The sequence below is a fragment of the Trichosurus vulpecula genome, chromosome 8 (genome assembly GCF_011100635.1).
Source record: "Trichosurus vulpecula isolate mTriVul1 chromosome 8, mTriVul1.pri, whole genome shotgun sequence".
In the NCBI taxonomy this organism is placed as follows: domain Eukaryota; kingdom Metazoa; phylum Chordata; class Mammalia; order Diprotodontia; family Phalangeridae; genus Trichosurus; species Trichosurus vulpecula.
Window position 1 is genome coordinate 93237487 of NC_050580.1, and position 13511 is coordinate 93250997.

The 13511-nt window shown below is 44.0% G+C and overlaps 1 protein-coding gene across 2 annotated transcripts in view; it reads right to left on the reverse strand.

Moving 5' to 3' along the window:
- Positions 1-13511, reverse strand: part of GRK5 (G protein-coupled receptor kinase 5) — a 309158-nt gene that overhangs the window by 34028 nt on the left and 261619 nt on the right. For both annotated transcript variants that reach the window (XM_036734793.1, XM_036734792.1), the window contains exons 7-11: positions 12253-12316; positions 10308-10448; positions 6791-6981; positions 3958-3995; positions 680-769 (exon numbers count right to left, since the gene is read on the reverse strand). In XM_036734793.1, the coding sequence (XP_036590688.1) occupies positions 680-769; positions 3958-3995; positions 6791-6981; positions 10308-10448; positions 12253-12316 (524 nt within the window). The remainder of the gene's footprint in view (positions 1-679; positions 770-3957; positions 3996-6790; positions 6982-10307; positions 10449-12252; positions 12317-13511) is intronic.

Here is a 13511-nt window from a genome sequence, read left to right on the forward strand (position 1 = left end):
ATGACTATCTGTGGCAGTGGTTTGTGGAGTGTGGTCAACAGGGGGTATTGCTGAGTATCTGTAGGGTGGCCTTTTGCATTATTAAGGTACAATGTGGCTGAGTTAGTGATTTTGTCTCTAAAGCCAATTAATAATTGATTTTAGGTATTAAATTAAAAATGACAACAAACCAACACCTTCTGCTAGCACACCCATAAGAGTGCCAAGGTTTCCTACATCTTGGTAAGTGGTGTTGTCGTTGTTTTAGACAGCAGGGCTTTCAGACCTGTGAGGTTTTGGGGGCCTGCCACCTGAGTCCCCAGATGGCTTAGAATTTATGAGGCTGTTCTCTGCCTGTGTCTCCAAAGGTGCGGGCTTGTTTGGAGCTTCTGGCTCGGGCATGGATGCCCACATAGGGCAAGTCTACGTCTCCTAAAGGCATTAACAAGAGACGATTTTCAGTACTACACACTTCCAGGAAAACTTCCCTGATTTAATGGCCCAGGGTGACTCATCTGCAATTTCAGGGAAGAGGAAGCTAGGGTAAAGAGGGAGGGGATGGTGGGGGGAGACTGGCTCTAACCCCAAACCATATAAAATCCCCAAATGCTCCCTTCTTACCCAACTGCTTGCTCTGGGTGGGGCTCACTGCCTTTCCAAGAAACCATGAAGAGAAGAAATAGGTGATCAGGTTACTTACCCATATATCCTACTGTTCCTACCCTGCCCCGGATCAAGTCTCCTTCAGGAATCTTCACAGCTAGACCCAAATCAGATATTCTGATATGGCCTAAGGAAAAGGAAAAGCATGGGAGAGACTTTATTTGATACAGATAATTAAAGGGAAGAGGTGGTCAGGGGTACCTTTAAAGCAGCATAGTCTAATGGAAAGTTGTGAAATTGGAAGTAAAGAGACCAAACCCTATTCCTTGCTCTCCCCCTAAGTGACTGTGTGTTCTTGTGTGAGTCACATAAAATCTCTCTGCCTTAGTCTTCTTATCTTTAAAATGGGGATGACCACAAGGTCCTAACAACCTCACAGGATGGTGGTTGTGAAGATTTAATGAGGAAATGAATATGTGAGTACTTTGAAACATTGAAGCACTATGTAAATGTAAAATTAGCCTTTAAGACCAAAAGGCCTGTATATAGTTTGAATGATGCCCCTTGCCTCAGGAAATAGCCGGGCAAGCTAATTTGGGGACAGAGGTGGTGTTGTGGTAGAAAACACAAGTTACTCAGATTCGGGAGACTTGGTTTCTCATCCCCCATTCCCCACTTAGTAGTTGTGTGACCTTGGGCAGGTCCCAGCCCCTCTAGGGGTCTCAGTTTCTTTATTTGAAAAAGAAGGGGGTAGAAACGGATGATGTCAAAGATCAATTTCTAGCTCTCACAAAAATTATGGCATCTCAAAGATAATCTCTTTGGCCTCCAGTTTCCTCATCTGTCAAAGGAGGGGGCTGGACTGCATGATCTCTAGGGCCCCTTCCATCTCTATGATTCCAGGTCAATTTATAGTTGAAAAGGACCCTTTCCTACATCCTCCCGCAAAACTGCTTACCTAGCCTACACCTGAAGACTTCCAGTGTCATGACTTTGCCCGAAGCAGGCCACTCCACCCTGGGATAGTTCTGATCATTTTTCTTTAGAACAGGTACCTCATACAGACCTTGGACATAATATGCATCTAACAAATGTCTCTTGAATTTTTTTGGACCTAGACAAAAATCTGTCTCTCTGTAACGTCTATCCACTGGCCCACAGTTGTCCACCCTCTGGGTCAAAGCAAAACAAGTTGTATCCTCTTCTGCATGACCAGTCCTCAAACATATGAAGCCAGGGCAGGGGGCATGACCCTCCTAACATTCTAATGATTTGAGGAAGTACTGAACTGATTTTTGGTTTGGCAGATTCCTTCATGGGAAACATGTGAAATTTTCCTGACATTTTATAACAATTTGCTTAAGGGGAAAAATTATAAACTGATCTCAGTAACCACCACCACCCCTGCCCTTTTTGGAGTGGCTGTTTATTTTTTTCTCTTCAAGGAAGAAGAAAGGAAAATTTGCATCTGGACTGGAAAAGTCTGGGAGATCCAATTAGAAGACCTCATAACCCAGGAATGACCAAAAATATGGACAAGACCTTGCTCCTGAGAAAGCTCTCTCTCTAGTTCTCTTACAACCCACTGGGGCCCAGCCTGTGTCCTGGCAACAATTTCATCCCACAGACACGGACACCACTATGGTCAGGGTGAGTTTCCCACATCACACAGGTTTCCGCTTCATAGCACTGGGTCACCGTCATGGCTTGATTCTGAGAATTCCAACCAAGGTGATGTTTAACCCAGATTAGTCTCTCTTGAAAAGAGCTTCCTGAATTTTCAGAAAAATGCTTAGCCCTCCTCTCAGGCTTCCTCATAAAGGCTGGAAAGCTGGATTAACAGGCCTGGGAATATACTTGCAGGCTAGAGATAGGCAGGGCATATCTGGATTAATGGGGGCCAAGAACAGAATGCCCCATGGGTGTTACCGGCAAGAGGAGCCCATGTGACCTAAGACTTCTTCCAACAGATGAGTTCACTGGGACCCTGGCAAATGATAAAAAAATAACATGGTATAGTAGAAAGAACCCTGGATTTGGGAACAGAGGACCTGGGTTTAAGTCTTGGCTCTACCATTTACTATCTAAATAGTCTCAAAAAATTTACATAACTCATTTAGAGCCTCAGTTTCTCCACCTTTAAAATGAGGGTGATAGACCAAATGACCACTAGGGGATGAGATAACAGAGGCATGGGGATGATCCTCAATGAAGAAGCACTGACTAAGGTTGGGAAAAGTCCTTCCTCTTCCTACTGCCGATGCTGAAATCTTAGTGTTTGCTGCTGATCTTTCAATTACTTTGCTCCTTTTTCCCCACTTACGTCCTATCCGATGCTGGCACAGATGAACTTGGCTTATCCCTGCTGATGGTCAGTAGAGATGGGTTCTAGGGCTATCTTCAATCAGATTCACTGGGTGACCTCACGGAGGTCTCTCTGACCCTCAGTTTCTTTATCTGCCAAATGGGGAGACTAATAACTAACTTACTCCCTACTCACCAAAGAGGGATATTGTTAGGATCTAATGAGGTAATATGCCTAAAAGAGTTTTGAAAATTACGAAGCAAAATTATCGACCATGACTCCAGAGGAACAATGAAGACACATGGTGCCCACCCCATGACAGGAAGGAGATGGACTCAATTTGCAGAATGAAACAGATTATTGGTCATGGCCAATGTCAGAATTTGTTTTGCTTGACTATAAATATGTTACAACGGTTTTGCCCCCTCCCCTCACCCCTTTCTGAATGAGTGAGGCTGGGAGGTCGTAAGACAAGAAAATAAATGCTTGTTAATTTTTTCTTAAATTAATTTTTTAAAAGCTCAACATAGATACAGATAAAAGGCATTATTTGACCCTCGGGGATAAAACGTTTAAATTGCCAAGTATCATCATTAATATCAAGGAGCATTATGGTACAGTGGATAGAGCTGGGGTCAGGAAGATGAGAATTCTAGTCTTCCTCTGATACTCACAGGCTACATGACTGTGGACAAGTCAACCTCTCTGAGCCTCTAAGTCATAGACTAGTTGTGATCTCAAAGGCAGCAGAAGTGCCCATATGATAACATCATAGGTCCTTGATTTATTGAGGTGATAGCAAGGGACAACAGTAATGGTGAAATAAGACTAGAGCTTTTATATGCAAATAAGAATCAGTGTGTACGTGTGCAGAGGGGAGAATGGGGGATGGGGTCTTTTTCCAGTGCTAGTAGTTCATCTAGTACAAGGCAGAATTCTAGGATGACGGGTCACCAAAGCCTCCCATTCAGTGTAAGTCAAACCTGTGAAAGTTCCATCTCTCTAAGGCTCTTCGGGCCACAAAACTACCAGAGAGGAAAAGAATCTCCCAGAGCTACTCCCTGACTTACCGTAATCGTCTAACAGGATATTTTCTGGTTTCAGATCCCTGAAAGGGAAAGATAAGAGGCATTTGAGGGAGGGCATTTTGGAGGGCAGAAGCACGTCATAGTCCCAGGCCAGACTGGCTATGCAGGTATGATCACCCAGCTGGACCCTATTTGGATCAACCAGGACTTGGTGGAGACAAAAGCACTTTCTTTCCTGCTCCCTTGGCTCTGGCCTACTGGTCTCTCTATGCAGCTACCACACCCCAGGTTTGTCTTGGTTTTTTTTATTAATTCAGTGAACAAACATTCCCCTTTGCCAAAGGCGTCTTCCTGTCCTCAGTCTAGTGACACAGGGAGGGAAGGAGGCTGGTTGAGGACCAGTCTCTGGCTCTAGTCCAAGACGCTGGGTACTTCAGATGATGAGGAGACCTCAGCATCAGGTCTACATTGATAGAGATGGAACAGAGTCTACTGGGGTTGATAAAGACTCCTGCTTTCAAAACAGTCTGAGATCAGGACAAGGAAAATTAATAGAGGGATAAAGCATCAACTCTGAATTGTGGGGGAAATGAAAGTTAGGTTGGGTAGGGAAAGAACGAATAACACCAAGAAAAGAAAACAACACAATTTTTTGAAAAGCAGGGACCTAGATAAATAGAGGGGTAGAGAGTTCCAAGTTTAGTCTGAAAGAAAGGAAAGCCACAAAGGGGATAGATAATGCATATAGCACAACCTTTCCTGTCTTGACCTTTAAGCTCATCTTTCCTTAATCATTGAAAGCAACTTCACCGGTTAGTGGAATAGGATTAGGGGAAGGGAAATAGATGGTTTCTAATAAAAAGGTTTTTTATCTGCTGGTAAATGTATATTTGGGAGATACTGTGAGGTGGTAGTGAATGCGCAGAACTTGGCTCAAGAGGCTTTGGTTCTAGCAGTCTCAGCTCTGCCACTTAACTGTGGGCCCTCCGCCATATTGTCTTCTCTGATTTCCTAAGTACTCACCTATGACAGAGGACAAATACCACTTATTTTAAAAGTAAACGATTTTGATATCATTTCGCAGACGAGTTCGGGAACCTGTTAACATTCTACAACAACCTTAATATTCTATCTGCATTGAAACTAACCCAATGGACTATTTGTTTAACTGAAGCATCTGTACTCAAAGTGGAATGTTAGCACATTAAAATATTGTTTGTGGAGCCCAGCAAAGTGACCCTTTGTGCCTGTGTTTAGGGTTTGTTCTCAAAGGATATGTGATTTCTTTAAGAAAAATGAAATAGGGCAGCTAGGTGGGGCAGCAAGTGGAGCACCGGCCCTGGAGTCAGAGGTACCTGAGTTCGGATCTGGCCTCAGACGCTTGACACATTCACTAGCTGTGTGACCTTGGGCAAGTCACTTAACCCCAATTGCCCTGCCTTACCCCCTCCAAAAAAAAGAAAAAGAAAAAGAAAATAGCTTCTTGCTGGCTAAGAGCCTTAACAGGGCCAACCACCATTATTTAAAGGTTAGAATGACACAAGTTCATTTTCCTAATTTTCTGATCGCTGGCGGGTACCAGTCAGAATATCCACATGCCAGAAGCATCTCCCCAGTCAATTGCCAGAGGGAAGACGTGGGTATCATCGTTCTTTCTCACCAGAGTGATCTGTAGGTGGGAATGAAGGTCCCTTCCAGCTCCAACAGTCTGTGGTTTTGTGGAATGTTTATTTTAAAAGGAATAGGTAAGTGAGCAAGAGTTTCTTCTTTCAACCCTCAGGGAAAATTTTCTGACTGGTTCTCTTTTCACCTCAGTGAAAACAAAGCAAAAACAGAAGAGTGGAGATGGCGCTGAGGGGCGGGGGCGGGGGGGGGGGTGGTGGAGGTGGGGGGGGGGAGGGTGTGGGGGTGGAAAGTGTGTGCCTCTGAGAACATTCCTGCTTATTTTCAAAACTTTCTTGACCCCACAAGATAAACTCCACTGGAGTACACTATTGTGCCCGGCCTCCTTGGTAAACAAACCCAGGAGAGTATACAGGATTGAGGGCTGCTGGGGGGCAGGATGAGAGGGTCTGGAAGGGAGTACACCAAGGAAATCACAGAAGTGATTTTGATTTGACATCTTTTTGGTTGTTTCTTTCTCCCCTGCAGAAACACCTCATAGGGTTTTAGTAACTTGTCATTATCATTGCTAGAAAGCACTAATAAGACTTGGGTGGACACTGGGGGAGTGGGCATAGCCAGTAACAGTCAATCCTCATAGAAGGCAGTAGGAAAAATATTGTTTCATGAGTTTTGCTTTTGTTCTTCTCCCTCCCTCCCCTATACAAACAATTAAAAAAACGTTATTGAGTAAGAGCACACACCAGTTGGGGGGGGGACTTATTCTCATATTTGGGGTCAAACTTTCTGTGAACCTACTGAGCAAATTTCCAGGAATTTGGAAGGATTCTTAGACACAGGATCTACTGTTGTCAGGCCTCACCAACCTACCTACTTACATAGAAATGACTTCTGGGTTAACTGTAGGTCATGGATTAACTTGGTTCATGGGACCACCCAGTTAAAATGGTGGAAAGGAATACACCATCCCTTGGAAGTGGGTGGGGAAGAGAATGGATGAGAATAGCACTTCATCCTACAGTTTCTGTTGTCTTACAGATCACCAGTAGGGAGACAGTGCAGTGGAAAGTCACTGCACTGGAGACTAAGCATTGCTAATTCTCTAGGTGACCCTGGCTAAGGCATTTACCCTCTACCAAGTCTCCCTGCCTATAAACTGAAGGGGTTGCACAGGAAGACCTCTAAAAGCCTGTCCAGCTCTAAATTTCATTCTAAGTCCCACTAGCATCTGGTGGCCCATGACCTTGCTCACCTGTATACAGTATTTTCTCTATGAAGATCTTCCAAGCCACAAAGGATCTCTGCTGCATAAAACAAGGCTCTCTCCTCCTCGAAGCCCGGATTTCCCATGTTGTAGATGTGGAACTTCAGGTCACCTCCATTCATGATGGTCAGAACTAAGCACAATGCATCCTTTGTTTCGTAGGCATAGGCTAAGTTGACCTGGGAATACATCGGTAACACCATTGTGGCATAAGAAAGACAGACAGTCCTGTTTCCTCTTCTCTTTGGAAAAACCTTGAAGTTGAGGGGGAAAGGGGAAGCAGTGGCAACGGCTAAATTATATTCCCTAGAAACCAGCTGACCTGCCAGTGACCCCTGCCATATTGCTCAGTGGCTGCTGTCAAATTCTAAGTCTCCAAAAGGTGGAAGTGAAGTAGAATTCCTGGACTAACTTCCTCTCATTCAGCAGATCTGCAAGTGCAAACCACAAGGGTACTCCAGGGGATCTCCAGGCTGGGCCCTTGGCACATTTGCACTTACAACAAGACTATATCTATGCTTTTGTTTCTGGCCTGAAGGAAGCCTTTGCCCAAGAGAGTTAATCAAAACCAGGCACTGTTTCCCTGGCATCTCCTCAAAAGCTGTGCCAGGCTTCTTTCTGTGCCTTCCCTTTTGGTGAGGATTTTCACTTATTTTTGGTCTAGTAAGTGCCAGTAGGTGGGGTGGGGTCTTCAGGAGCCTCTCAGGCAGTCTATAGACTAGAAACATTTGAGAACCACTGCTCTAAATAAGCAGTTCAGGACTGATCGATTCAGGCTGAGTCTGGACATTTTGGTCAGCATAAATGCTAGGTGTGCTGGCCAGAGAGGGACAGCCTCTATCTAATTTATTTGGGGTGGATGCCAGCAATGTGTCTGGCTATTTAATGGATGGCCATTTCTTCGTCATCAGGGCCATCTGGAGCGGGGCTTAGGGCCTGAGGGCAGGTCACACCATGTGGGATCCTTCCTTTCCCCTACCCTTTCCTCTCCTCCAAACATTCTGACACCAGTGAAACCTGGTTACAATGAATATCAAAGCAAGCCTTGATCACAAGATGTTATGTTAGAACATAAACATCGGGAATAGCACACAGCTGAAGCCTGGGAGAAAAAGGTATGTATCACTAAAGGGAAGTGAGAAGGTCGAGGGACTGGAGTTCTACGTGCTGATGCTAGGTGTATTTTAGCAGCTCCCTCTTCTCATATGGGCGTCCTCTCCTACCTCCAAAAAAGAGATGCCCCATAAACTACAGTGAATGGCCTGATTTCCATCCCTCTAGTTGGGATTCTGGTGTAACTTTATGTCAGCAACACTGGAAGGAGATGAATGAGCTATTAAAAGCTCTTGGCCATGAACCTCTCTGAAACAAGCATGTTTCTGCCTAACATAAACCCCTCTCTTCACTTCCCCAATAGGGCATTCAGAATAAAGCCCCACCCCATGAAGGCAAGGTGCCTAGGAAAGATAGCACTGTGATAGGCATCACAACCAATGGTGAGAGTTTATCTTTCAAAGGGAGATTTTATTCACTGGGAAAGAGCCTGTGGGGCCAAACACCTTGTTGGCATCATCTGAATTGTTCCTGTGGGACCATTCTGGCCAAACAGGCCTCCTTAACGTTCGCCATGCCTCAGTGGCTTGGCTCCCAATGTCCTCCATGCCTGAAATGCAGTCTCTCCTGATCTCTGCAGAATTCCTGACTGCCTTCAAGGTTCAGCTCAAGTATCACCTTCTACACGATGCCTTTCCAGACCTCCTTTAAAATTACACCGTACTTTGTATATATTTTGCTTTGATTTATTGATGTACCTGTTATCAACATCCCCTCCATCTCATAGAATGGAATTTCCTTGAGGGCAAAGACATTTTTACTTTTGTCTTTGCATCTCCAACACCAAACACAGTGCCTGGCATGCAGTGGGTGTCCAATAAGTGCTACTGAATGAAATGCTTGTTGAATGACATCTCAAGAGCCCTGATTTCTATGCTGTCTTTTCACAAATACCATATTTACTGGGTTTAAAGCTATCTCCTCTTCAAGTCTAATTCACAACGTGAACTCCTTCTTCAGAGAACAGTGGCAGAAACAATAAATGATGAAGTCCTACTCTCTGACTCTGGAGTGGAACCTGATCAGAATGCTGGTTCCTAGGTCCTTGTCATGGGACACCTTAAAATGAGGTCTCTGGGAGACTTTAATAACCAACCAGCTTGGATGAGGTCAGGAAATAGCCCAGAAACAAATGGAATAGCCTTTATAGTCAGACCCTCATTCACCCCTTTGGAGGTTTTCCCATCTCTTTAACAGAACAGGGGAAAAGTTTATGACTCTAACAGATTCCAGTTCCCTTGCTGGTCACCAACTTGTAGCAATCAATCAGAAAGCATCTATTAAGTTCCTGTTATCTGCAGGGCACTCTACTAAGTTCTGAGAATACAAAGGCAAACAGAAACATTGCCTGCCCTCAAAAAGTTTACACTCTTTTGGGGAGAGAGAGAAACATCTCACACTCACACACACACACACACACACACACACACACACAGAGTTATGAGAAGGCCTTGTTTTTATGTGCCCTGCCCCTTCTATTCTTGTCCTCCCAAGGGACTGGGAGTAGAGGCACAGGGCTTTCTAGCACCATTGGACTGTCCCTAAGCACTTAGAGAAGTTTTGGGTTCTCTCCTCATTGTCTGGGCTGGCATATAGCAAGTGTCCATTTTTTACATCTTCAGGTGATAATCTCCACCCAGGAAGACTCTAAGCCAAATTATCCTATCCTCTCTGGACATATCCGTAAGGAAGTCTCCTTACTATTTATATTCATAACAAGACAATACTTTAAATATACAGTAAAGACAACTAATTTTTAGCAGCAATGAGAAAAGTGTCTTTTCACCCTAAGGTCCTAAGAGAAAATTTAACCTGCCAAGTTAGGCTCTACAGAAAGTGATATTTCAATAAAGTCCTGGGGAATGAGGACGAGAGTTTGCTTGTTAGGCAAACGTTGAGATACTTCAATCAAGAATATTTAGCACGAGTCTGACATGCAAAGGGCACTGGACTAACGGTTTCAAAGCTCCTCCTTGGGAAGTGGAATTGTTTCATTCATTGTATGTGGTGCTTGGCACATAGTGGCTGCTTAATGAATACTTGTTAATTGCCCGACTCATTGTCTGATTGAAAGGAAAGGGAAGATACTGTTCCTGTCCTCCCAGAACTTACTGGAAGCATAGTGGACTGGCCATCTAAGTCCCAAACCTGCCATTTGCTAGCTCTGTGACCTTGGACAGGTGATTTGCCCTGTGTGGGCTGCCATTTCCTCACCTATAAAATAGTGGGTTTGTATTTGTTGATATGGAGGGTCCCTTCTGGAATCATGACATGATTCTAGGGAGGGAGAATAAGTCTGGGAGAGAGAATAAGTTCTATGAGTAGAGACGGGGCATGACCTTCTACTACATTCAGTCATCTCTGCCCAGTCTGGATTGTATTCAATACTCACAACAAACTGACTGTTGACTTTTTCTAAAATCTGCTTCTCATTGAGCGCCATGGACTCCCCTTTCCTCTTCTTTATCCTCTTCTTCTCCAGCCGCTTGCAGGCGTACATTTTCCCTGTAGCCCGAACCTGACAAGCACAGACCTAGAAGCAAAAAAGAAAAGACAATCAGACTCTAGGGCTTTGCAGAAAGGCCCCTTGAACCAAATGGGCAGAGACTGCATCACTACTGAGCATGGTCTGATCTAAGACTGTTAGACTCGGACAGAACTCTGAAGATCACATTGTCCAGTCTCACCATTTAACGGAGGAGGAAACTGAGACCCAGGGAGAAGTGATTTGCCCAAGATAGTAAGAAGCAGAGGCAGGATTTAAATCTGGGTCCTCCAGCTGCACATTTAATGCTGTTTTCACTCTTTGAGAATTAAGAAATAATCCCCCACACATAGAAATCTATCCTGCCCTACAAGAAAATAAGGGGAAAGGGGATGGGGTGGGGAGTGGGGGGGGTGACAGAAGGGAGGGCTGACTAGGGAACGGGGCAATCAGAATATATGCCATCTTGGAGTGGGGGGGGGAGGGTAGAAATAGGGAGAAAATTTGTGACTCAAAATCTTGTGGAAATCAATGTTGAAAACTAAAATATTAAATGATAAAAATAAGAAAGAAATAATCCCCCACAGACCAAGCATATTCAGTAGGACTCAAGTTTGATTTGAGATAAGTTTTCCAAGGGGCTTAGATTCAAGGCTTCCTACACAGTGTTTCGGGATGCCCCAGGTTGTTACCAATTCAATAAGCATATCTCAACCTTATACTTCTTGGTTGCATAGACTATGGCTGAAACCCACTGAGCCAGTTTGCTGCCAATTAGTGAGATAGACAATATTTATCTTTGATGCCCTTAGCCTACTTGGTCTACCATTACTCACTTTGGTGGTGCCCTTTATGTCTTTCTTGCTGTCGGTACTTCAGGTCCTTTTCTCCCTCCTCCCCGCTGCCCGCCCCCCCAGCCAAACCTGTTATCTGGAAAGAATTTGATTAGCTACATAATAAAAGACTGAGAAAATCTCCAAATGTTGTCTATATGCCCAGGGAGCTATAAAGAAAGATCAAAGCCTGTAAGCCAAAGGACTGAAATTCTAAGAGTGGAATTTCAGGTATTAGTCAATCTGTAGAAAAGGCATTGAGGGAGGGTTCCTTTCACTATATCAGCAGCTACATACCTGCTTTGTCCACTTGTAATACCGACTCTGCTTTGACCATGTGACCTGCGTCCTTCTTTTCATTCCCTTCCTTGATTTCTCAAATTAATGTTTGCCCCCTTCTACCCTCTCAACTTAGAAACTCTTCTGGCGATCTGACTTAGTTTGTTGTTTAGTTGTTTCAGTTGGGTCCGAGTCTTCATGAGACCGTTTGGGGTTTTCTTGGCAAAGATACTGGAATGGTTTGCCATTTCCTTCTCCAGCTCATTTTACAGATGAGGAAATCGAGGCAAACAGGGTTAAGCGATTTCCTCAGGGTCACATAGCTAGTATCTGATTTGAACTTGGGAAGATGAGTCTCCTGACTCCAGGCCCAGCACTCCATTCAATGTGCTCCCCAACTGCCCCCGATTTATCTAAGGGGACGCAAAACCTCGGCTACCGAAAAGCCAGCTTTCTTTTTCCTCACCCTCGTCATTGACATATTCCTATCTAGGGTTTCCAAAATCCTCTGCTCCTCTCTCATTCTCTCCCTCAGCAATACTCCTATACCAAGCCCTGCCCCCAAGGTGAGTCACAGCCCAGTGGAAATTGACAAGTGTGCCCTAGAATGAGAATGTTTGGGGAACCCTGGTTGAGAAGCCTACTTTCCACACAACCCAAGGGAAGTAGGAAATGCAGCCAAGATTGTAAGTGCTTTAAGTTACAAATATTCTTCATACCAAGTTTTCGAAATCACTCACCTCCCCGAAGCCTCCTTTGCCTAGCACTCGATATTGCCTGAAAGTGTTTTTGGTCACTGGTTGTCTGGAAGAAACCAAGAAGTCAACATTGGCCTTATGGCATTAAGATATTTTTTTCCTCCTGTCTTTGAAATAAAAACGACAAGTCTATAGATTATAACCTTTGTTGATGATGAGGCATTACTAACTAGTATCAGCTGGCTTTGGATAAAATCACTTTACCTCCATGGACTTCAGTTTACTCCTCTGTAAATGTGAGAGGGTGGCCTAGGTGATTGCTTAGGTCCCTCCATCTCTGACACCCTGGACTGATTACCAATAAAATGAGAACCAATGTTTCATGGGGAAGTAGGGAACCACTCCTTTAGGTGGTTTCAGATAAAGGACAAGAATGGGGACTGGGGTCTTCCATTCTAATCAAAGAGACATTAGCTTTCCTCCTTGTGTGCAAGGCAAGTCGCAAATATAGAAGGGAAAAATTGAAGAAATTTAAAAACTGAATCCAGAAGCTGATTTAAACATCCTTTTTGAATTGTGTCCAATCTCAGCCACTTATTAGCTGGATAACCTTAAGATTAATCGGGCTGCTTAATCTCTCAGAGCCTCATTTTCCTCAACTATAAAATGGGCTTAAAAAATACCTATACCTCACAGGCTTGTTGTGGGGACCAAATGAGGTAATGTCTATTTTTGTAGCCTCAAAGCATCATAGAGGATGAGTTATAGGATAATGCTAGGAGTGATGGCAATGATGGTGGTGTCACAGGGAGGGGGAAAAGAAAAAAAATGAAATCCAAATTAGGATTGGAAATAAAATAAAGGTGGTGGTCAGGGTGATGACATGGTGCAGAGCAGCAGTGTCAGACTGAAATAGAAATGGAGGCCTAACTGTACCTAAGATTCCTGCGGGTTACACATTGACTTAGAAAACCATGATGTTAATGTTACTTATGGTGTCATCTATCAGAGATAATATTATCTAGGTTATATTGTATTTTTATTTATTTTGTTAAATATTTCTCAATTAAATTTTAATCTGGTTTGCGTTGTACTCAGGAGTATCGTGGGTCACATGTAGTCCATAGACTGCATATTTGAAACCTCTAGTACAGAGGAAAATAGTACTGGAGGAGGGGTCTAGAGACCTGGGTTGGAATCCTGGCTCTGCTACTAGGTTACATTGGGAAATATGCTTAACACTTTTGAACCTCCATTCCCTCATCTGTAAAATGGACTGCCACTGCTTTCTTCACAAGGTT